This window comes from Pogonomyrmex barbatus, unplaced genomic scaffold (assembly GCF_055798465.1).
Source record: "Pogonomyrmex barbatus isolate J1 unplaced genomic scaffold, ASM5579846v1 scaffold2, whole genome shotgun sequence".
NCBI lineage: Eukaryota > Metazoa > Arthropoda > Insecta > Hymenoptera > Formicidae > Pogonomyrmex > Pogonomyrmex barbatus.
This window is the reverse complement of record NW_028297116.1, coordinates 18,626,135-18,652,039: the sequence shown is the minus strand read 5'-3', so window position 1 is coordinate 18,652,039 and position 25,905 is coordinate 18,626,135. Positions and strand designations below refer to the sequence as shown.

The 25,905-nt window shown below is 33.8% G+C and overlaps 3 protein-coding genes across 3 annotated transcripts; all 3 read right to left on the bottom strand.

The window, feature by feature from the left end:
• Positions 1–94: 94 nt before the first annotated feature.
• Positions 95–4,271, bottom strand: LOC105422259 (L-lactate dehydrogenase). The gene is made up of 5 exons (XM_011631565.3): positions 4,113–4,271; positions 2,156–2,284; positions 1,499–1,964; positions 1,007–1,248; positions 95–599 (listed from the first exon to the last, which is right to left on the bottom strand). The coding sequence occupies exons 2-5, from the start codon at positions 2,279–2,281 to the stop codon at positions 435–437; spliced, it is 999 nt and encodes a 332-aa protein (XP_011629867.1). The 5' UTR covers positions 2,282–2,284; positions 4,113–4,271; the 3' UTR covers positions 95–434.
• Positions 4,272–13,252: 8,981 nt separating this feature from the next.
• On the bottom strand, positions 13,253–19,490 carry LOC105422258 (L-lactate dehydrogenase A-like 6A). The gene is made up of 6 exons (XM_089076129.1): positions 19,329–19,490; positions 15,382–15,504; positions 14,731–14,950; positions 14,344–14,517; positions 13,980–14,221; positions 13,253–13,711 (listed from the first exon to the last, which is right to left on the bottom strand). The coding sequence occupies exons 1-6, from the start codon at positions 19,488–19,490 to the stop codon at positions 13,535–13,537; spliced, it is 1,098 nt and encodes a 365-aa protein (XP_088932255.1). The 3' UTR covers positions 13,253–13,534.
• Positions 19,491–20,455: 965 nt separating this feature from the next.
• LOC105422270 (L-lactate dehydrogenase A chain) lies at positions 20,456–25,468 on the bottom strand. Its single transcript, XM_089076615.1, has 8 exons — positions 25,135–25,468; positions 24,866–24,996; positions 24,537–24,689; positions 24,345–24,462; positions 22,199–22,537; positions 21,802–21,919; positions 21,595–21,727; positions 20,456–21,169 (listed from the first exon to the last, which is right to left on the bottom strand). Exons 2-8 carry the CDS (start codon positions 24,965–24,967, stop codon positions 20,975–20,977), a joined length of 1,158 nt encoding a protein of 385 aa, XP_088932741.1. The 5' UTR covers positions 24,968–24,996; positions 25,135–25,468; the 3' UTR covers positions 20,456–20,974.
• Positions 25,469–25,905: the final 437 nt, after the last annotated feature.

Sequence of the window (25,905 nt, the reverse complement as noted above, 5' to 3'; positions counted from 1 at the left end):
GTAGACACTTTGTTGCGCAAGAGAAAAGTGTATCCCAATTACCAAATTATATACATATAAAAATGTGTATTATAAGACTTCTCTCTAGCAAAACTGAATTGACAAATAACAATTTATTAAATATTTAATAGTATAAATAGTTACAATATCATAGAATAAATATTGAAATGAATAATGCAAAATATATTTGTCGGAGACAAAAATAAAAATTATAGTAATAAAAAATATAATATTAGAGATACTTTACATTAGGTATGTATATATCGTACGTAAACATTTAAAGAATCATCCCAAATTTAGATATAGTACTGTATTCATATAATATATATAAACACATACAAATATATGTATACATGTAGATTATATATGAAATGACACTGATCGTGCACAAATGTCATAAAATAAAAAATAAAATAAGTAAAGACAATGTATGTCTAAAATTTGAGGCTATTTTGCACTTCATGCATCATTGCTGAAGATTTATGCAATAATGCAAGCTCATCATTTGTTAACTTTTGTTGAACAATGTGCGTAACGCCATCTTCACCCAGCGTGCAAGGTAAGGATAAAAACACTTCCTCGTTAATTCCATGATGTCCCTAAAAATTATTAAATGTTATTTTTACATAACTAAATATTTTGTTACATAGAAATAATTAGTATTAATATATTTAAATAAAAGATGTATATAATAACTATGACATATTAATATTTTTAGATGTATAATAAAATTTTATATATATAATTAATATAAAAATAATTTATTTTCTATTGCTAAAACTTTTGAAAATGAAAATAACTAAAAAATTATATTAAAAGATATATAAAAGTTAATAAGTTTAAAAAAAGAAACAAAAAATAAAATATTAATCAACAAACTTTTCATCAAAACTTTCCTTCAGCATAATATATAAAAATATAAATTACAATAAACATATAATTATTTTATCAAATTTTTATATAAGACTCTTAATTAATGTTGTAGCAATCTACGTTGTCGACTTACAGTAACCAGTGTAGATACAGCATGGACTTGATTAGAATTTCTTAATATAGCTGATGCAAGTTGTGACACACTGAGACCTATTGCCCATGAAGTATAACCCTTTAACTTGATCACTTCGTATGCGCTTTGTATAACTTGCTTATGCAATTCATTCCAATGTTCCTTGTCTTTGTCGGTGCCCACGTGCTCATTCAAATCACGCAAACGTACTCCGGCGACATTAACTCCAGACCATACAGGCACTAATAAATAAAAAATATTTCATATAATTGCAATACGCAAAAATATTTTTTATGTTTCATGTTTTACATATATATATTTGTTTTTCTATAATAATAACTATAAATTACTGTGGGCTAAAGAGCTATTATATATATATATATATTTCTTGAAATTTCTTTGACTTATCTGTCGAAAATATGATTATCCATTACATCTTCAATTTATTTAATTCATTAGTAAAATTTCCTATTATAAAAAAAGTTTACGTACCACTGGTATCACCATGTTCTCCGATGATCCATCCATGACAGGATGTAGGTGCTACATTAAGTTTTTGTGATAACAGGAAACGAAACCGAGCAGAATCCAGATTTGTACCGCTGCCAATAACTTTATTTTTCGGCAAGCCAGAAAGTTTCCATGCCACATATGTTAAAATATCCACCGGATTAGAAACGATGAGAAGAATCGTGTTTGGACTATATTTGACTAACTGAGGTATAATGCCTTTGAAAATATCGGTATTACGTTGAACCAGATCCAATCTAGTTTCGCCTTCGCGTTGACGAGCACCCGCTGTCACGATACAGAGACTTGAGTTTGCAGTCACAGAATAATCTGTGCTAGCATTCACTTTTGCATTTTTCATAAATGCACTGCCATGTTGTAAGTCTAACATTTCTCCTTTTAGTTTGTCTGCCATCACATCGATTAATACGACATCACTTGAAACATGCTGCAATATTAATAATAAATATAACTTTGCACAAGTACATAAATATAATATGATACATATGTTCAATTACGCAGAAATATATATGTATATTCTTATGTTATTTATTATTTATAAACAAAATAATTCCAGTAATAAAAATTAGCTAATATGTAATATCGTTTTAGATAAAAATAACCGATTAGTTAACTTACATTTGTCAAAATACTGAAAGCACAGGCCATTCCAACTTGACCGACACCAACTATTGTAATTTTATTTCTACCGATTGATACCGGTTCCGTTACGGTAGTTAAAAGTTGATTCTTTAATGTGGCCATTTTCTAAAAATAAAATAATGCATGGAATTGTTATCAATAAAATTATATTTATGTTATCTTTCAAGTTTTCATTTTTAGTTATAAATCAAAAAACTTAAATTAATATAATAGTAAACATCCTATAAAGCATTAAATATCCTATAAAGCATTAAAGATCATCAACTTTGGACCATCAACCTTGGAGATCAATTTTCGTGACTATCAAGTGAGATTCCACAAGTCAGAAGGTAATTGAAAGACAGACGGTTTGATTAGAACAAATTTTATATTTCCTGCTTTATATTTAATGTCCATTTAAAAATAATATCCATTTAAAAATCTGTCAATCAATATCTCATTTGAAAGCAAATAACATACGCGAAATAACATACGCATCGTCAAAACGAGTACACGAATCATATAATAAAGAGCACGTGATATTCCATTAAAAATGTATATTAAATGTTAAATTATTACATAGTTTAAAATATTTCAAATATAAAGTTCTATAAAGTTAGAAAACATTAAATAAAATGCTTAATTCCTAAGAAAATATAATATATTCAATAATATCGCAAAAAAATTACTGCATAAAACTTCAATATCTGGATAATTAAATTATAATACAATGTTAAATTTTGATTAATAAACTCTCATTAATAACTTCTGATAATTTCTTTATTATTATAAAAAATGCTTTAAAAATAAGTAAGTATATTTATGATGTTATATATTGCTCCAAAATTAAATTTTTTTCATAATTATCTCTCATAGATAATCAATATAAATAACAATAATTAAAAAATGCAATTTGATATAAGAGTCAATAGTAAATAATGATAATGCATATATCTAAAGAACACTAAAAATTAATAATTAGAAATTATAAAATTAATATCATATTAAGACATGCATGTTTATAAAGTTTGATCTTTCTATGCCTACTAATTAAAAAATTTGTTTCTAATAACAATTATATTTCCTTTAAGATCCTTAACGAGTTCGTGATTTTCGTTATATTAATATCAATTGTAATATACATTCGTATCTTTTTTAAAAAAAAATAGTAAACGTCGGCAAATGCCGTTTTGAATCTAGCGGTTATATGTATCTTGCAGTTTCTACTTGTTGCACCTGCAACGAATACAGCGAATAGAGTTTACAGTTCTCAGATGGCAGTATCAATATAATCAGCGCGAACACGTGACACTCTCCTTGAAATATACCGACGTTTTCCTTTAAATTAAATGCAAACGTGTAAATTATAAAAGTAAGAAAACACATGAAGAACACGGAATTTAATTATGCATTCGCAGAAATTCTGATCTGAGTTACACATTAATCATAGATCACCAATAATGCTTGGCGAGCAAGATATAATTATCGAACGACTACAAGAACACAATTATTCGATTAGTATAAGATTATTATTTCAACATACTTTGTATATTAGAAACAGTGATAAATTGCAATACACCGGTAACGGTACAGTACAACGTGCGCGTATTCCATTAATGTACGTTTTATCACAGATAACGAGTACCAACTGATAGCAAGTAGCTAATCAAGTTGAGGAAATACAGCAAGAAACTTTGATTATAACATTAAAAATATTTTTCTAAATATTAACAAATTAATTAACAATCTTAGATTATTAAATTTGACAAATTTATTAAATTCAATTTTTCATGATGTAATTTGAAATTTATTTCAGAGATCACATATAATAAAACTAACAAAATTATTTTTAAATATATTTTTATTTAAACATTATTACTTCTTTTATCAACACACGGTAATATATTAAATAAAAATGATTCCAACAATCTAATTGAAAAAAGTTTTCACTAACTTCAAATATTCTAACAAGTATTCTCCTATAGCACTATTCTTCACCACTGTCGAACACAGACTGAACGCGTGCAACTGGCACACTGCTATTCTACTGGACTAACAGTTCAGGGATGTGAAGTCGCCAAGGTGACCTTGTCCCCACTTTCTATAGCCTCTACGAGTAACGAGACAAAGACGAAATATGTGAAATTTTTATAATTATTTATATAATTATGTAACGTTCCAAAAATGTCAAAATTAAAAACTAATAAGTTTACGAAATTTTTTAAAAGAGTTTTTGGAAAGTTACGTGGAAATTCTGATTTAAATATCTTTTAAATACGAATGCTTCGAGGCACGTAGCGCTTTGCGATTTCGGAGAAAGAAACGTGATGTTGCGCACGCGTAAAATGACGCAACTCGCACGTGATGTTCACCATCGATCCAACTCGAAAAGATTTTCTTCTCGCAAAACTTCAGTCCGCCAATCATGAAGAGAACGAAAGTGGGGCAGAATTATTTCTGGGAGCGATACTCTAGTCGTAACTCTCATATTTTTACGAGAAATTTTTATGGCGATCACAACAAAGTTAAATTTATGATCCTTGAATATAAAAAACATTAACTTCTGTAATATTTTAACAAAGAATGGCTCTAACAAACAAAGCTTGATAAAAGCTATTAATTTTAATAATTAAAAAAAATATTTTACAATTACAATTTAATTTCTGAATTTTAATACTAATATATTGATATATATCATTTTTAGATAATATTAATTTTTATTGAATTTTAATAAATAAGACGTTTGCCATAAAAAACGATATTATTCTAAATATTTAATATTAGAAATTAAAATAATCGTATTTCATATATTTTATTCTATTTTTATTAAAATCAATTAAAAAATATTGTGAACACTGTTATGTCAAAAAGAAATTAAAATGTTACACAAAGTAATCATATTTTGTATATTTTAGTTATTTTTATGAAATCAAGTCAAAAAACACTGTGAACACTTTAAAAAAATAACGTAAATTTTATAAGAATTTGTACACAATGTTATCGATATCTACAGATGATTAACGAAGTGAGATTAATGACGAGTAATAACGACATTTGGAATGGATAAAATAAGATTACATTTTGAAGATGTAGATTATATTGCCGATAAATAATGACTGATACATTTGTCAGAATAAATGATAATTTCGTGAGTATTGCGAGTGAAGATGAGTCACCAGTTGCATGTGCTCTGATGCAACCTTTTTCGTATGGCAGCAATGCTGCACAGTGTTACGTGAGACTAATCATCGATTCTTTTCGAAATTCCATATTCAATATACCATATTCAAATGAGACATTCAAATATAGCGCGCTCTTTCATTCTCTCCTCTTGTACTCTATACATTTTTCCTTTTTCTCTATTCACGGATATATTCGTTCCCCTTGAAACGATTACAGCTATACTTAGCATACTAAGGCATTTGTTTATCCAATTTTATTACGTAAACATCAGTACAGCACCGTGTGACTTACTGCCAAATACAGAACGCGTTTAAATAAAATTGTATAAATAAGTTCTCATTATTTGACAAAATTATCGCAACCGATATAAAGAAAATAGTAAAAATTTATAGAAACATTGGAGAATCAAATTGTCAGTAGATCAATTGAAAATATTATATTATAATTTTATTTGACAACTAAAGCTTTTTAAATGTTAGACCTTAGAAATCACGTCTTAAATCAAGGTTAATATTTCACCTTCAATTCGCGTCCAGTTACTATATATAATGCAAAGGATAATGCAAAGGAAACATATTAATACAAAATACGAGTCAGGTACACAAAAACTTGACGAATTGCGTGTTTCATTCCTTTGCGACTGCTGAAGGTTAAAACAGCGAGTCGTACATTCGTGGCAGTGTCGTTGAGTGATATGACTGCGGCACCTATAAGATGGCACACATAATTACAAAGAGCCTGAGAGCCTGAGGAGTCGACGTCGCTAGATTAACATAACTGTATAAATGCATATAACAGAGGCAACCGACGGTGTACCGCGACCTTTTTTGCCTTACCTGGACATGTACCTTACGTTTATCACTTCGGCGAAGCAAATAACCTGCTCGTCGCTTCTCTGGGATCTTGTCTCTGCTAAAGAGAAAGAGGCAGTAACACTTCAGAACTTTAGATATTAGTTTTGAATGGCGTAAACGGCATTGTCGTCAATAATACAGCTCTTACATCATTTTAATGAACGTGCAGACATCTGCCGTTGCGAGTATGACGAATTTAACACCGATAGCATCTCGTAGTTGCTGTTTACGTGCGTCTAATCGTAAATCACGAATTGATGCAAAAAGTTATTTTGCAATAGTAATAATAATATACATTTTATTAATATTTTATTATTATTAATTATTTATTATTTTTTATTTATTATTTTAATAGTTTATTATTTTTAATTTAACTCTTTAAAAATTTTTTTATATAATTATTCCCACAAACTGAGCATATTTATGATAAAATATAAAAAATGGAAATTACTTATTGAGTATAATATATTTTGTTATAATTGTATGATTATTTATACATCTAATATACATGTATATTATCACACGCTGAAATCTTCATCGAAATGAAGTCATCGTTTCGTGAAAGTCGATGCCCGTATTTTTTAGCTATTATCATTTCCTGTTAGCGCAGCATCTTCACACGCACGCACGCACACACGCATCCTCTCGTTTCATGCCTCTTGATAATGCAATATTAATCTGCAACATCGAAGAGCATCGCGTCCTCCAAAATATGACCACTCAACTAACGAGCGCCATATATAAAACGGTGCGATCACACACGCATACATCCGTATAGTAATTATCCTTTAAAATATGCGGAATGAGACGCATTGCAACGTCTTGCTGCGATTTCCATAAACAATATGAACCAAAGTGCCCGCACAATTTGCCTCTCAGACGATGAAATCGTGCCGAGAGGAGGGGGTGTGAATCTTCAGAGAGTGAGGTGAATGAAGGCGAAAGGGTGGGAAGGACAAGCCTTATAATAGAGCAATTTAATAAATTGTCGAGCATGGCAATTAGGACGGTGTTAGGAATCAGCAACGAGATCTTGATATGGTAATTATAGCGGGATATGCATGGGGTATTCGTTAGCGATCGCCGCATGGTAATATACATGTACTGTGCATTCGGCTACATTTGTATGTCAGATCCACGAATATTTCGGTTCTTTTTCCGCGACGTAATTGTAAATTACAGCTCGTAAGAAAATGCGCTCGCCTTCGCGAGAAACCACTCGTGGACATGAATATACGTTAAGCTACGTTGAAAAGAATTCGTTAAATTGTCCGAATATCTCGCGCAAATCATTTCGCTTTTGGAGCAAATTAACAAATGCGCTTTATGTTATGACGATATCTGCAATCGTAATGAAAATGCGAGAAATCTGATATTTTTGGAAATAATATTGTCAACTTTTGTGGCACGAGTGTTATTTAACTTGCATCATGCGATTGAAAGCTTAGGATTCGAAAGTACTTTGTTTAAACTTTAGAGAATTATTTCAGTTGGAATAAACTTATTTTTCCTTAGTTTTTCTACACTAAAATAATGACCTAATATACAAATACAACTTTCGTCTCATAAAGTGAAATATTTTAACTTTAATACATTTCTACTTTGAATTATTTAACGATGTAACAATCTTTCTCTAATCTTGACGTAAATCTATCTTATCTTATGTACTTCTAAATGAAAATTCTGAATGCAAGCAATACAAATAAAAATTAATTTTTTTAGTAAGTTTTATAGTTACATATATGTTTATTTAATAAAATATACGGTATCAAATTAGTGCGTTCGGTGATACTCGAGAAAAATGAATAATAAATATGTAGTAATTTTCTATTATTAATAAATCATGTGTGATTAAAAATTCATATTCTTCTTTTATTCTTAATAAATTAATAATACAGAAAATTGCAATCGTTAACTACAGGCGACAATGACGATGATGACGATAATACATTTATAACATTTCTTAAAAACTTTGTACCCAAATTCAGACTTTGCGTCATAATATCTCCGTTCATAGAACATGTAGACGAAAACTAAAAATACTATTATTATATAATTTAAATTCATGCTGTCCATTCAACTTGTTCAGATCTTGATCCGTTACTATTGAAAATCCAATAATCTCGTTCGCAAGCTTGTCGGCTCGCGTAAAAACGCACGGGCCGATCTCGCATTCATGAGACGCTGGCGCGCACACTTAGCCACGATCATGTCTTTTGATATAATTTGGAGATTTTTTTTTATTAAACTACATATCTGTCAATGCACGAAGTTGCACTTGGTGGAGTATTTGTCCGCAATTGCAAACCGGACATCGCGGGTGGTCGTTTTCGATATCGGGAGTTAAAAGTGCACTTACGTGTGCGGTCGATGAGGAGGTAGGCCAGAGAGGAAAGGCCAGGAAGAGAAAGAAAGAAAGAAGAAAATAAGCGAGCGGTTGCAATAAGTGATTCATAACTATAAATAAACGGCGATGCGTCCTGAACGGCTTCGCTCGTCCGTAAATCTCGAATCGGAGCATAATCGCTAAAGCAATCTGGAATCTGCCGCGGATCAAGGCGTATCTTCCCTCGTATCCGGATCTTCCTGATGAGGCTCACCAATGCGTTATGGTTGATGGTAAGGTAGAATCTAATTCTTCTCATCGGATAACGCAGGTTGCTGTTATAAATCAGACTTTAATATTAATGCAGGCTTATTTCGTAATGGCGAAATTATCCTAATTGCTTCACAATATGTTATATGCTAAAATTATTACCTCTAATTTTGGTATATTCTTGATATTATAACTCGAAACTAAAACGAAACTTATTGAGAAAAATTTCTTTTTCTCGTAAGTTTATAATGCAGAAAATACTGTCATGATATGTGAAAACATATAATTTGCGCTGACGCTTGTTTTGTGGAAATAGAGCAATGTTACGATATTTATTTCCGCTTCATTAATTATAGTGCTGCATTGTAATATGCGTACAATTAAAAATTATTTATTATTGTCCAAGGCACACATTAAAAATGTTAGACTACAGTCTTTCATTGATTGTCAGATGAGCAAAATTGAGATGAGACAGAGTATCATTCCGTAATCGCTTGTTAGATTAAAAGATTGCAATCACATTCAAATCATATAAGTATGATCTATCGTAGCTTAGCTAAATTATATCTACGTGCGTGTGTCTTGAGTCGATTAATTTACATATCTTTTACGAACGATAAAAAATGCATTTGCGGAAATGCTATATAGGATTATTGATCACATTGCTTACAAAACTTAAGATATGATCAGATATAATCAAGCTTTATATAATTTTATTCCAAATAAAAACATTTGAAATATTTACTATGTCTTATTGCATCTTACAGGTAAATATATCGTTTCCTTGCTAAAAATTCTATTAAATAAAAGTTTAAGAAGATGCGCACTGATATAAGAATTGGTTTCGAACAATTTACTGGCAGTGGCGTGATTTCACGCCATTAATCTTTCTCCGACAATTAACCGACCGTAACGCAGCCGGAGGCTATTAATTGCAATCAAATCGTTATATCACACAGCGGGCTGATACGAATTTTAATCTCGTACGCATTCGGAAAAAGAATTTATCTCTAAATAACAAAACTATGATATAACTAATAATAAATATACACATATGTACGTTATTATTAAAAAATGTTATTACCATATATAAAATTCTGCTTTTAATGCAATTTTGCAATTGCTTTCTTTGAACTGAACTATGCATGTTAAACAGGTTTTTAAAAAGGTAGCTAAACAAATGTGTGCTCATTTATCAGACATGTCTTTGATCGTATGTTCTGTCTTTTTCCGGCAGATGCCAGGAACATTCAGTATTTTTCTCATTAAGACAAGTGAAATCAAGCGTTACAAACACGATCCTGTAGAAAATAATAATATATAAGAAATTTGGATATAAACAGAACATAACACGTAGATAATTTTTCTGTTCAATCAGAAAAAAATATCTAATCAAAATAATTTAATAGATCTTTTATTTAATTAAATAATTCAAATTTTTATGTACAAGAATTGTTCAAGTGTAATAATAAATCGTAACTAGAAAGAATGAAATAGAAGAATACAAAAAAACACACAGGCAACATTCAAAGAAAAGAGAGAGAGAGAGAGAGAGAGAGAGAGAGAGAGAGAGAGAAAGAAAGAGCAAAAATTTACAATGGCAAATCTGCGAAGAAGAAAGAGAGAACCCGAAGAAGGGTCGCGCCTGTTGATTAGCGGATATCTTAATTACTGATTGGCTGCGCGGACTAATTAAATCGTAACTCAATCAGAAGTCCGACCTGCCTCCTGCGCCATGGCGATTTTACGAGCGTGTATGCGCAATTTGGGTGCCCCCCACATACATAGGTCGCTGATGGCGTACAGATGACTTTAAAGCTTTGAATAACGCACTCAAACTACTCCCTACCCTATCCCTTTTACATATTCCCTTCACCGATCTTTCTCGCGCCGCAGTGTCTCTTTTTTACTCCACCTCCTCTCTTTGCACGCCTTTCTTTTTTCCATCGACAACTTCCTCGCTCCGAGACTGCTTCGACGGCATTATATCCGTATGGAATAAAAAGTATAAGTAATTAGTAGTACCTACCGCCGCGTCTCCTGCCCGTTGAGCAATGTTCTCCGGATCCTCCCACTTTTCATCCGTATAAAACCATTCGGGATATGAATTTTCAATAGCAGATCGCGCAGATGCGTTTTTGAACTGATATACGAGGATATACTCGTTTATTTACATATACGTGATGCGGGCCCGTGAATTTTGTAACGCAAGGCTCAAGATGCCCGTATACTTGTCTCGCGCTTAACAGTAAATTTAATAAAAATGAATTCTCATGTTATATTTGCATTTGAATTGGAATATCTTTATTAGAGAAATAAGTTTCGTTATCAGATGGCCGTGATCAATACTGGATATGCGGGTGAGGAATTTTAAATATGAACAACTCGTGTTTCATCTTTCCGTGATGCTCGAATAAGATAGCAATTAACTTGTAAGTGGTAGCTATAATTATGGTAGATTCCAAGAGTTACATTGGATCTGACGATACACCTGCGGTGTATTATATTTTATACTTATTTTATACTAAAAAAAATACGATTGAATATAACTTACAAATATCAAAATTTTTCTATAAATTACACTGGAAGTAATACAATGGATAAATTCTGTAAGAAAAATATGTTTTACATAAAATGCTTGAAACCTCCAATAATTTATCACCATTTTATACTTTATTTCCTCCGTTTATGCAATATAAGAAAGCTAAATAAATTTTGAGATCTATAACATACGCAACTAAAAAATAAAATTGTATAATTATACAATATAACAAGATGTCTCTTTGTGATCAAGAATATTTCTATATTATTATTTTTCTGCTAAATTTATTTTTTAAAATACTTTCTTCATAATCTTCATATTCATCTTCGTATTCATCTTCATAGTCATCTTTATATTCAAAAATTCTAAAAGTTTATAAATGTCATTAAATTATAAATGTAATAGAAGAATTATTTTGGATTTCATGACAAATTTCATGACAAATTATTGACGACAATGCGATGACTACCAAGTCGACAAAGTCATAAATATTGTGAATATTTTCATTTTTAAAACGAGGAAATTTTTTTCAGATCAGCAACAAAATTGATGAGTAACCTTCAGTAATAAAAATTATAGGAATCACTAACTAAACATTCAACGATTTTTTCAAAATTAATATACGCATTCTGCCAGATACTTTTTATGCATCAATCATTTATAATCATGTCTAAACGATTGCGTAAACCGATTAACCCAATTCAATATTTTTACTACCGATCAAGGCTAAAAAAGCGAATAATTGATCAATTCCTAAAACTATAGAAAGTTACATCACACAGCGGGTTTAATTTAAAGATATTATCAGTATAAGATATCAGTATAAGATATTATCAGACATATAACATCTAGAAACAATATTATGCGAAAGAACGATTGCTATTAAAATAAATATTTTATTCTTTTGTCTCATGCGCTTATCATTAACATTTAACTACATATATAAACTAAATTTAATCCATATATAATGTTAAACTAAATTTAATAAAGTATATTTTGTACGCACAAATAATATATGTACATATACGATGAAAGATATTTCAATTTTATCTTAATATTTTAAGTAAACTTTAATTAAATATTTGGACAAAGCTTATATAAAAAACTTACACTATAACTAAAAAATGTGAAAAGAAATTGTCAATAATTTATAAACAAATTTATTGTGAAACTAACAATGAGTGTGATTTACATATGATTAATATAATAATCAATCTATTAAATAAATTTTTTATCATAATATATGGTTTAGCATAAAACAAGATAATTTCACAGAAAAAATATTATATAAAATGAAAAAAAATAAAAGAAATGAAGGAACAAAAGAATCAATGGTAAAGTATAATAAACGCGAAAACAAATTTTTTATTAAAAATTGTAAATACAAATCTAGATCTTATGTATATCGGAGATATACTTTGTTTCTGATCTTAGCACAACAGTAACACTGGACAAACGAACGTTTTAACTAATGTAAAGAATAACAGATACAAAAAGCATGATATCAGCATACGTAAATTTTGTAATAAATTGGTAGGTATCGTTGACCACTAAAGCCGCGCGAAACCGCCTCTCTTTATATTTATAATAGCGATCGTTTCATCATCCCAATCGCCTTTAGCGAGCCGGTTGACTGCTCCATACATGGAGCAATTAATTACGAGTAGTCCGCATTAATCTTTGCAAATTGGAGCCAAAATCCTCGGAATACGCTCTGTAATTTATAGTATCCCAGTATCTGATAATATAATAAAACAAAAGCGTTTTATAAAACAAACATAAATTTCTCTTTTCAACTTTCTAATTTGGTTGGCTAAATAAAACAAAGATAAAGTCTTTTGTTATGAATTATTATGCTATCAACATATACTATATCAATGAAATTCTTTAGTTGATATATAAATTAGCAAGATTTGCAATAAAATTTGTAATTTCTTTTTATTTACATAACATGTAATCAGTAAAATAAATAAAAAATTGTGTGTGTGTGTGTGTGTGTGTGTGTGTGTGTGTGTGTGTGTGTGTGTGTGTGTGTGTGTGTGTGTGTGTGTGTGTGTGTGTGTGTGTGTCAATTTCTATTTTCTTCAAATATAAAACTAAAACATAATGACTCTTGCATTATTGAGAATATTTCATATTGTAAATTACAATCGAATATAATTATAAAATTGTAAGACAAATACTTTAATTATATTTCTTATTTATTCAATTTTGTCGAGAACCAATTTTTGGGCTTCATAAATTCTTCGACAAGATATCGTGAGTAATTCTTGCTCTTTAGGTGTGTACAACAAACGAATAAAGGACTGTACACCGTTTCTTCCTACTATACATGGTAATGACATAAAAATATCCTTTTCCAGTCCGTGTCGGCAGCCCTAAAATATATTTTTGGTCAAGAAAAGACAGTTGTTATATATGGAAATATATTTATAATTTAAGTTTACAAATAAAAACGTTAAGTATTTTGAAATATTAATCTATTTCTATTTAACTTTTATTGTACAGTAAAGAATTAATACTGCAATTATATATGATATGAGGTAAAATGTAATAAAAAAAGTATATAGTATAGTTTATAAGATTCGATAAATGGTATTGCTTAACAAAAGTTTAATAGTCCCACAATTAAACTTATCGCTAGACCTTCACGAACGTAGAGACAGTAAAACAGGCACAAGTATTGCGCACGATAGCATCAACAATTTCGCTCGCACAGATTCCGACTCCCCAGCTATGGTAACCTTTCTTGGTGATCAACTCGTTATCGCTATTAATGACCTTCGTATGTAAATCCCTCCAGGATTCTGGATCCGTTTTTGTGCCGATCTCTTTATTTATGTCTTTTAAAGGCATGCCCATTACCGCAACAGCTGACCAGATCGGCACTAACATATTAAGATAAAAATATAATATATTAAACAGATATGTTAAAATAATAAAGAAATAGATTACATAAAAAAGGAAGGAAGTGTTTATTATGATTTACAATATTTTAATGTTAAATTACCAGAAGTCGGTCCACTTTCACCGATAATTAATGCTTGAATCGCGCTTGCTGAAATTCCGAGTTTTTGAGCGATGAAGTACTGAAATCTGCAGCTATCTAGAAATGTTCCTAGTCCTAGAACACGATTCGGTGGAAATCCAGACAGTTTCATAGCAACGTACGATAGAATGTCAACTAAATAAGAAAATTGAAATAATAATTCAAGTATCGTAATATCGTTACACAAGTTATAATATATCTAAAGATAAGAAAATATTTTGATACAGACGTAATTGATACATTTATTCTCATCTGTCAAGTATATAAATTTTTTATTAGAAAAATTAAATGACATATGTGCCATTTCTGATGGCATAAAGACGTTAAATGTAGTAACAAGAAGCATACCTGGCTTCGAAAGAATGAGAAGAACGCTGTTCGGCGCGTACTTGGAAACGTTCGGGATGACGTCCTTGAAAATTTTCAGATTATGCTCTAGATAATCGGCCGGTTGCTGATCTTCACGAGACTGGCTTCCAACTGTGATCACGCATACCGCTGCGTCTCTGGCATAAGCGTAATCTATCGAAGCGTAATACACGCTGGATGATTTATCGTTTGGCGCAGACTTTTATTTGTTTCCACGTGCCTTTTGAGGAAAAAATTCTGAAGAAGATAGAAAACTCATTCTATCTACTCTCAAAAGCCGCGGAAAAAATTCAAGAACTTTCCGAGTTTCCACTTTATCCACGTTATTATCATTTATTATCAATTGCTACTTAATTTCTAGATATAACATCACTCGTACGTCGCTTATCGCGCCACGTTGAGTGAAATCACCACGCGATTTATCTCAATTTTATTAGCGTCTTAAGATGTCTCAATGCACAGACAATAATGCGTACGTACGTCACCTCTTGCGACCTTATCGCTAATCGCTAACCGCATGATTTACTTATCCAAACATTAAAGCACAGTTGTTCCGAGATAATTGCTCGTTACTCGCGGACAGTGTAATGACGGTAATGGCTATTTTTCCGCAGTCCCCACCCATCAGACTTCACCTTTGGTACCGACAATCTTGGGATTGCCGAGGTACGCCGCTGCATGGCTGATGTCTTCTGCTTCCGCCTTAGCGAGATCCTCGTTCACGTCTATAAGGACGAGCTCGGAGGCGAGGCGCTGCGAAAAATCAAAGAGGGATGAACGGTAGAGCAGGGCAGCAAGCAGAGAAGCTAAAGAGTAATTAACGGTAACCGGTCGCTGCCCGGCGGGCAGCGTTATTACGCGCTTCGAATCATTACGCAATGAGAGCATCAGGGACTTCCCTCCTCCTCCCCCCCGGGGAATCGCATTAAGATACAAGCGAGTGCGCGATTAATCGCGCCGTTTGCGAAGTCTCCTAATGCGAGGAATCGTTAAGATCCGATCAAGGAACAGCGTCGAGAAGCGCGCCATTTTCGGGAGGATCCGCTATATCTGTTTCGCCTCGTACGGTCACCGTTGACTGCCGTACCTGGTGACACAAACAACATCTTACGCGGAGCGATAACTCATTCATGAATAATTATGGGGGACCGGTACGGCTTCTTCTCGCTCGGCTCTTTTTTTTTTCTCGGGACTATCTTCCGTTCTACCTCTGGCAGCCGCCGCAAGATTTTCGGCCGTAGCATGTTGCGATCGTATTCCTCATGGAATGTCAAACGAGCATGAAGAATGCTTCTGTGACCCTCTGTCCACACGCGCTTCATTTTTCTTCCACAATTATGATTTTCTCGTGAACTTTTTAATTTCATTAACGTAACGCACACACATACAGAAGTAAAGGTAACATTATACCGTAGAGTGTGGCAAATGGCGCGGCAAACGAGCGCTATAAAGGACCGCTGGTAATCTATATTCGTTTTTGAACGATGGATCATTAAGCTTCGAAGGTTCGGTTCTGAAGACTAGTTCTAATTTGTGCAGACTAATTTGTAGTATAATGAGATATTCGGACAATCATGTAAATCACCTCGTAAAAGTTAATGGGCATTATTCTTCTAGGGCTATACCGCATACAAACGTTTTTGTGGTAACAGCAACTGATCGATGCCATATTAAATATCGAGACGCTCGCACTCGAAGAAACGGACATATTGTTCCCTGACAGATGGTGCTTTTATATTTCACGTTAAGACAAACGCCGAGTTAACTACAAGGCGGCTTCTTAATATGTTACGTTGCACTCCCGTGCTTCCGATCTATTATTGTACACCACTTAATTATCGTACTTCATCAAGCGTGACTTCCGAAAGGTATAAAATATCGCGAGCTGTTGAATTTCTGACTAAATCCATCACTTTCATTGTTTTCACAATAAGATTCGTTTAATTTGTGCTTATATTTTTATGTAAAAGAATTATCAAACATTACAACATTCGGCATAATTTTAAGTAATGTTTGTATAAGTGTATATTACAATATAATTATTTTAAAGTAATCAGATTTTTTTCATATTAATTTTGATTCTATATGAATCTTTGACAAATTAAGTCTCTCATATCTTATATCTCCTTTCTTCCTTTTCTATATAATTTTTTATACATATCATAAAACTTAATAATTTCTTTTAATCAAAATACATCTCTTTTTAAAAAAATATAAATATTTCTAAATTTTCTTTTGCAATATATTTTGTACAGAAGAAAATCATCAAGAATATTTCATGCAAAAAAAAAATAATAAAACATGCGTGCAACAATTTAGCGATCTTCTTATAAGAAGATATATCTTTCATATTAAATGCCGACGTCTAGATTAGATGTCGCAGGATATACAAGCGACGTATCTTTCTATATTTTTATCTGGAATAATTCGTGCAGCTTGATATCCAATATGGTAAATTGCAATGGAACGAAAACAGAGAGAGAGAGCAAGAAGAAAAGAGATGACTCGCACACATACTTGTAAAGAATTTACAATAATTTACAAAAAGAGTAAGTCAAGTAAGTCTACAAGGTGGACAGTTAACCGTGATGTCGTTGATGCAATCTGCCAAACTACAACAAGAAATACAACAGCAAGCTTAGTAATATCTTTCGCTTCTTGTTCTTCTTATCTTTCTTATCTATCTTTCTTCTTCTATCTTTTTCTACAACACCGAACAATCCAGTAATCAGATTTTTATAATCATGTTGAATAAGCGAAATTTCGAGTCCCGCAATTAGCATAAGTGATCAATATTGGTTAGAAATACACATTTCTAATTTTCACATTTCTAATTTAAAAACTGAGAAAGAGAAGATCATTTGTCAAGGAAGTCGACAACAAAGCACCTTTGAAGAAATCCATGGCATTAATTTGAAATAAAATGCGAGTAATTTTCCTTAAAAACTGTTATCGTGTGCAATAACGAGGTCCTTAATATTCTAATTATTCTGACTTCCTCGACAATATATAAATTTCATTATTATTTAGTCTTTCGATATACACCATAAGACCGTTTCAACGAGAAGTCTATTATCCGTCAGTTACGCCCTCCGCGTCGCATCACATGCACATACCATTGTTTGCCCTCGTAAATTTGCGGAAACCGAAACCTAGAATTAGTCGCCCACGTTTATTACTCTACCGGAATGTACTCGGCATATGGATATAACAGTGTTGTACACTTGCAACGTCGCAATCCACAATGTATTCCATCTAACTGTTAATTTTCCTCCTTGATGGGATGAATAATAGGCACAAAATTATACAAAACAATACAATGGCTTAAACAACACAATGGCAATATACGGTTTCATTTAGAATGTTACAAACAATTTGACATTTCTCGCATTTTCCATTATTACATTCAGAGCATCAGTTAAGACCGAGAAAAAAAAAAATACATTTGCATCTATATGCAACTGTCAAATTTCTAGAAAGTTTCTAAATGCATATTTCGTAGAAGCATGGATCGATTACTATTACATAATAATACTATTTGTATGCGCATTTCGCAGGGATCTCGGGTGAACGGTGTTATAAATTGCAGTCTTTCTTCGTGGTTACTAACATAAATCAATCGGTTAGAGTCGTCCTGCGGGGGCGCATTGGCCGACGTGTAAATGCTCGCGTTACGATCCGATAACGAGCGAAAGGTTCGGCCCACTTCTCTACATCTTCTGTCATCTTCTTCCTGCCATCTTCCTCCCGCTTTCACGTTCCTCTCTGCTCCCTCCTATAGCCGAATTCCCTCTTCTGGTCTTCCGTGGATCATTTGCATAATAGCCTTTTTGAGCCGGCACACTAACGAGCCTACATTCAGAACTCATCCTTCCTGTATACTTACATATGAACCTACACATGTCGGTCAGGACATTCTTTGGCCCCATCGTCCTTTGTTGGGTGCAACTCGAGGGTATCTCTCGAGATCTGCCAACGTGGGGCATTATATCTTTGATCCCTCACGAACAAATACGAATTACGTGCTTGAGTCACGTGGATATCGGCGCTATGTCTCATTTACATGAAACTATTATGGATGTATTTAGATTGACGTATCGACATTATCCTATTACCTCATGGAATAAGATACGGATCGATTACGCATACGTGCGTTGATCAATGTGATACGTTTCTCGCAATATATAAATGTATATTAATAAAATATAATATGACGTTGACTTATATGAATTTTTTTACAAAGTAATTTATGAAATTATTCCTAATATTATTTCCACAATTAACAAGAAATATAAAAAGTGTGTTTTTACATTAAAATTATTACTGAATATAAATTAATTTATAAATAAATTTATATTTGCATTTTAATATCGCAAAATTTTTTTTATCTATGTATATGCAAGTATATTAATAAATAATATTGTATAGTATTGTTATATCATACGTAGAAATAAAATAATTCAATCGCTATTAAAAATATTGCATTAAAAATTAACCTCAATATCAAAGTGATACGAAAGGTTAGAAATAAAAGAGAAATAGAAAATTTAAATAAAATAACTTAAAATAGAACTAACTTTAAATAGAATCGCTATGGCGACCGCAACACCTTTGGGCGTACTGCCGACAACGACGACCTTGACATGATGACTATCCACAAAATGTTCTGCCTGTTTGGTCAGTAAAACAGTAACTGTGGTGTCGGCGAGCTCATGTGATTTTTTTCTCGTTTCTGTCATATCCGATATACCAATGCTCCTCAGCTTTGAGATGTAACACTAAATAATTTAGACAAACCAAAAATCACTTGGCATTGTGACTATTTCTCTAATTGAAACTATTAAATTTGACTCTTTGTATTAAAATTTATACAAGACAGGATGCAGAAGATCTGAAGAAGCAGATAGTCGAAAAAGATATTTTTGACAGGAGGGCAATGAAGTTGACGACGGATGTGTAACGAGTAAATTTACTGTCGACTCGAAATCACTGAAATAAAATATGCAATGAGATGGTTATATTGGTTTTGTATTATCAAACGAAAGAGAACTCCCTTCGTCTTTCCTGTCCGATCTCGTACGCTCATAATGTACTATATGTACAAGATGTGAACCTCAAGTTATCTTGTAGCAGGAGATATACAATCCGATTAACACGTTCGATCACGAACGAAAAGATGCTATCAATAAATCCAATCGTGCCGTACAGAATCAATTATAGTCGGGAAAAATGCTCGTTATAAAAAGATAAATGCTTGGGGCAGATGTAGAGACGAATCGCCAATTCGCCAATTGGACGCATCGTTTTTGCTATAGTTTTCATTTTTCAGGGAATAGAAGATCGACAGCTGTTCGAATCGCACAGGTGGCATGCGCTACGTTCCTAAAGAGATACTGCCAATTTCTGTTTTACAAGATATTTGAGAAGGGGTCGAGAAGGATTCCTAGAAATTATTGTCTCTTATTTCTTTTTTATAAACCTCACTATCCGGTTCGTTATTTTTTTATTAAGACAAACACTTATTTGTTTATTAAGACAAACATTTCATTTAGATAATAAAATCAATTTTAGATTATTCCAAACAACTGGACTATCTAGATAAATTGTATACATTTGAAGCACGTATGTATATATGTGTAAATATATATATATATATATATATATATATATATATATACACATACATGTAATACAATGACTTCACTATATAACGAAGGCCAAAGCTAATGTAGAAAAAGGTTGTAGTTTAAATTATCCAATCTCCTTTAGCCGCAACTCTCAACCATGCGTTCGCTTCGCATGCAATGGAGAGTGCATTTTCATCCGCCCTTTCACCTTTCCGCTGTACATCGTTTGGTTGCGTAAATCAAAATTCGATCGAACAAAAAAGAAACGTAATCAGCTCCGTACGCGTGGAACATTGCGGCGCGAGTTGCATGTATCGTTCGTAAGCAATCTTAGGAGAACGCGGCTGGTTTAATTTTCCAGGAAGTCGAGTTTCACTCATATATCGTTTATTACGACGATCGAATGTACGCACGCGAAAACCGGTTGCCAGGTGCAGCATTTCGTCTTTATTGATGAAGATACATTCTAGGATGTCGTCTCCTTCCCGTCCCTCTCCTCTTCCACATTATTTCCGCGTCGCGTCCACATTATATCCGTTCGCGTTCGTTTGCAGATCCTCCACGTTTCTCGCTCTTCTCTTTTTCACGGTCAGTCGTCACTCTTCAACGTCGCTCGACTCGCGAAGAATGCCGCACTCACGCAGCACACCGCGGATGCTGTCGGCGCACCGTTGTATCGCCGTCTTTTCCCGGTCGTTTAGCTTCTGTCGTACCATGGCGCACACACCCTCTCGACCGAGAACACAAGGTACCGACATGTACACGTCTTTGTCGGTCCCGTGAGTGCAACTCTGCAAACAGAAATCCCTTGATCTTGTTTCGTCTGTAGTACCAATCGACATGCGAATAAGTACGTCTCAGAATATTTTTATCTAATGCGCGAAAATACATTTGCTTGTCAATAAAAGGTCAATAAAATTAATAAACCAATATAAAATATAAAAAATCATATTTTAACCATTTTTTGTTATCTTATATGCAAATTTCAACTTTTTTTATTTTATTTCTAATTAATTATATTGTAATCTATGAAATAATTGGTATCAGAAAAGTTAATATTGAATTTTTATGTAATTTGCATTTATTTTTTAAATTAAATCAACTTGTTTCTTTGTAAGTTTCGGAGTAACGTCAACGAAAAGCTATCAAAATCCAACTAAATTTACTCAATAATTTTACAAAAATTATTGAATGTTAATTTGATTATATTTCTCACGTGTATATACGTTGATACTGGTAATACGGCTTTAGTATTTCTAACAATGGCGTCGACGATCTCAGCGGTGCAGAAGCCGAGAGCCCAGCAGCTCGGCCCTTTTTCCCCTTTCCTTCGATTAAGCTCCGCGTCGCTGTAAAGACAATATGAACATTTTATTACTTTCCTAAATTCTCTCGTGAATGTCCCGTGATCTTAACTACTGACGTTTTATTTACAGCTTCGGAGATGTCACGCCACTTCTCGGGATCATCTGCCTCACCCATTTGCGGGTTTATATCGCGTATCTTCGTACCCGCTACGTGAACGCTCGACCATATGGGAACTGTGTAAAACAGCAGATGTTGGAAGGAAAGAATCACTATCAACAGTTAAATTATTTATAGTATAACAAAAGTAACGCATGATATTTTTTGTTTACAAATATTATTTGTAAAAATAACATCTCTATATATTTATAATATTTGTGAAAGTATATTTCAATTAATATTAGATTAAAAATTCAGAAAAATCTTATCGCTCAAAGTATGCATCGCATTGATAACAGAAGAAACTTCTAATTATTATATATTTATGTAAAATTAATTAGAAAGTTATCAATTACCAGACGTGTCGCCTTGCGCACCGATACTTATACAACTGATCGACGTACGAGCCAGCCCCAACTTCCGACTCAGTAAATCCTGAAATCTGCAGCTATCGAGTAGAGTCCCCGTGCCAAGTACTCTGTTTGAAGGAAACTTGGACAATTTCCAGGTGATGTACGACATTACGTCGATCGGTTGAGTTACAACTAATAACACCGCCTTGCAAGCCAGCTTTGCAATTGTAGGGATAATCTTCTTGAACACCTCGATATTGCGTTTCACAATTAACTCCTCGCCGGATTTCCTTTCGCAAGCCGCTATTATTATTACTGTTGAATCTTTTATCTTGTAGATATCTGAAACCGATTGTAGAGCTCAGATTATCGTAGAATAATGATTTTTAAATACAAATGTGTTTTAATGCTTTAAGAATTTTCCTGAGAGAGTTAAAGCATAAATCGCATCGGATCTTTGGAGAAGACACTTGGATATTCACGCAAAAGAAGTCGTAACGGGAAATAGCTCCGTTAAGAATCAGATATATCTTTCCGGAGAACCCTCTCTCCGGAGAACGTCTTCTTCAATCGCGCAATCATCAGCTCCTCGGAAGCGCGTGGAATACAAAACGACGAGAGCGGATAAGAAGTTTTCTCCCCTTTCGAGAAAGAATCATCATCGGAAGAGATGCGCCGATAACTACGGCGGGGAAGACAATCCGGCGTGGTCGGAAAAATAAAGAGTACAGATCCGAGGCAACACTTTCACAAAGCGCTTGTAGTAACACGCAGCGGTATATGCGACTATACGGAAGATACATTTACGACGGAGAGAGATGTTGTTACAGATAACTTGGCAAGCCCGTAAAAAAGTCGTCCCACTTGTTCCAGTAATTGCTACCTCGCACGAGACAAGATCAGAAAAGAATCATTTCGCTATCCTATATAGGCTACAAATACCAACGCAACGTCGAGAAAATTCGAACAAACCAAAATCATTCCTGAGATCACACGTGCGGCAACTCGATGAAACTATCCATGAGATCAAACTTGGTCGTGCCACACTTTTCACTTATTCTCTGTCCTTCTGGATTCCCACGAAGAATACAGCGCTTTTACAACCGGCCGTTCGTTGGACGGGGTAACCGTGCGCAGTACGCATGCTGAAAACAGAAACAGAAAACCGCGTCGTGGAGTTGATCACAGCCGAGATAAATAAGAGTGGACGAGATTTACAGTGTAGTCCATGGAAAGCTCAAGGGAAACGCTCGCCCAGTTCGCCGGCGTGTAAGCCCGGCGATGTAGATGAGAATCGAGATTAAAGGACAGGTCCGAGGGGATCCTGGCCCCGAAACTCGCCGCTAATCCGAAACCCACCTATGCGAGAATGCTGCGACCGTTGTTTCTGAACACGTTGACAGGGGTCCCTTGACGAGCAGCTTGACAGGTCGTCGTTTAAAATGGGTGTTGATCAGAGCCGATGATCGTGACCATAGACATAGTATACATAAACCGAGCGTGCTATATACCAAGCAATGGGCGAGATGTGCAAGTGAGAAAACACCTGATTTTTTTCTCTTTCTCTACTAAAAGAAAGTGGAGGAAACATTAAGTGGGGACTATGTCTATCATAAATTTTCTTCTATTAGAGAGAGAGAGAGAGAGAGAGAGAGAGAGAGAGAGAGAGAGAGAATCAGGTGTTGTTTCTTTTCACTCGCACATATCGCCCTTACCTGATATATAGCATGCTCGATCTATTTATATTATGTCTATGATCGTGACACACCAGTAACGCCCGGCAAGCTCATCAGTTTGGACATATCAATCTGAAATTTCTAGAATTCTGTCTAGAATGCTGTCACGAACGAAGCTGCCTCGCATCTAACGCGCGGATGACCCATATCATTATACGTTCACAATTCGTTGATTCCGTGATTGTGGATAAAGCATGACGACGGATCATCTAAAGTGTGAGTCATTATGACAATCCTAACACTGGCTTTATCTAACACGGATAATGCGACTGACAACATGTTCCTTTTAAGAAAGATGTACGATTAGAAAGCAATAAGGAAAGATATGATTGGATAAATTTATTTTGTAATTGTTTTCATTTATTGTGCAATGTATGTAATATCTAAATGTATATTTTTAACATTAAAAATACCTGACGTGCCAATTACCAGCGGGCATCCTAAAAAAATACCGGCGTGTTGAATATCCTCGGCTTCGGCAGAAGCCTTGTCCAAATTCTGATCGATCAGACATACCTCACTTGCTATGCGCTAAATATTATGCAAAATTAAGCTGCTAGTCATATGCTGTGAATTATAAATTATTTCTATGTATATATGCTAACTTTCATCAAAATTGCAATCGCGCAAGCCATTCCAACTTTTCTTGTACCAATAATCGAAATTTTAATACAATGCGGGTAGGCTTCGCATTCTCCCAGCTGTCTTGTTATTAAAGCATTCTTTGTGGTAGTTGTCGTGATCGGAATTTTATCGACCTATTAAATTAAAAACGTTGTCTTATACATTAACAAAGCCCATTTACCAGAAATTTATATTTTATACCGATAAAAATATTTTTTATGCCACACGATTACACGTTATTTCTCTCTCTCTTTCTCTAGATTTAAATCTTTCATTCAATAAATATAAAAGAACATTATCCCCGACTTACGTCGTCATATTTAGCATCATCTGGCACTTTGGCGTCGACTTTGTTGTTGCAATCCTTTAGAATATCATCCCTCTTAGATGTGTCTGATCGTTCGTCAGCCATGCTCCAGTCGTTGACTCACCGAGTATAAGCTGTATAAGCGGAACGTTTAATGAGAACACGACTCGTCCTGTGTACTTTAATAATTACGCGTGTACTTGCACCCTTTTCATTCGAGACATATTAACGCTTTACTTTTATCAGCCGCGGCGTTTTATCATTCTCATTACCTGAATCGCGTGGTACGCTTCCTTCTTCTACTTATTAACTCCAGACACTCGTCGCGGTGGTCGCTACTTCTCAGGAAGGGGCCTATAAACGAACGGCGTTTGAATCGACTACTTACTCTTACGTAGAGCCGGATCGACCTACGCAGAAACAAGGCATCAGTTTTTGAAGTTAATCAGGTATATCGCCGTTATGAGGGAGAGAGAACGTCCACGAAGAAGAGGTAACCGCACAGAAGAGAAACTCCGGCTGGTAGAATAACGGCGGAACTTATTCGCGCGCCTTGCTGTAAATTAGCCGCAGGTAGTCGTAGAAACGCAAGTGCCCCCCCCCTTTCCCCCCTGTGTCTCCCATCGCTCCGGCTGTTCCAGTGTTCCAAGCTCGCTCCCGCGGCCTGCGGCATACTCCCGCGGATATATCCACGCACGCGTTGCGTATGCGTGCACGCGCATAAAACATTCGGCTCCGCCGAGACCTATTAGTCGATCGTAGCAAATGAATATGATTTTAATGACTATTTCGAGTGAAATAATTAACCTCGTAGCCATATGTTAAATGATACGCGACCTTCTCCATCGGTTTTTGCACGAAGGATTTCTCCGTCCATTAAAATTCCGAGAATAGTTTATTCCGAGTTTTTTTCTGTGAAATAAAATATGACGAAAACAAATCCTCGATAGCTGATATTAATGATAAAGCTCCGTAGTAAATTTTCATGCCTAATACGTTATACATTCCCATGTAATTTCGTGCGTGAAAATAACAGAATAATT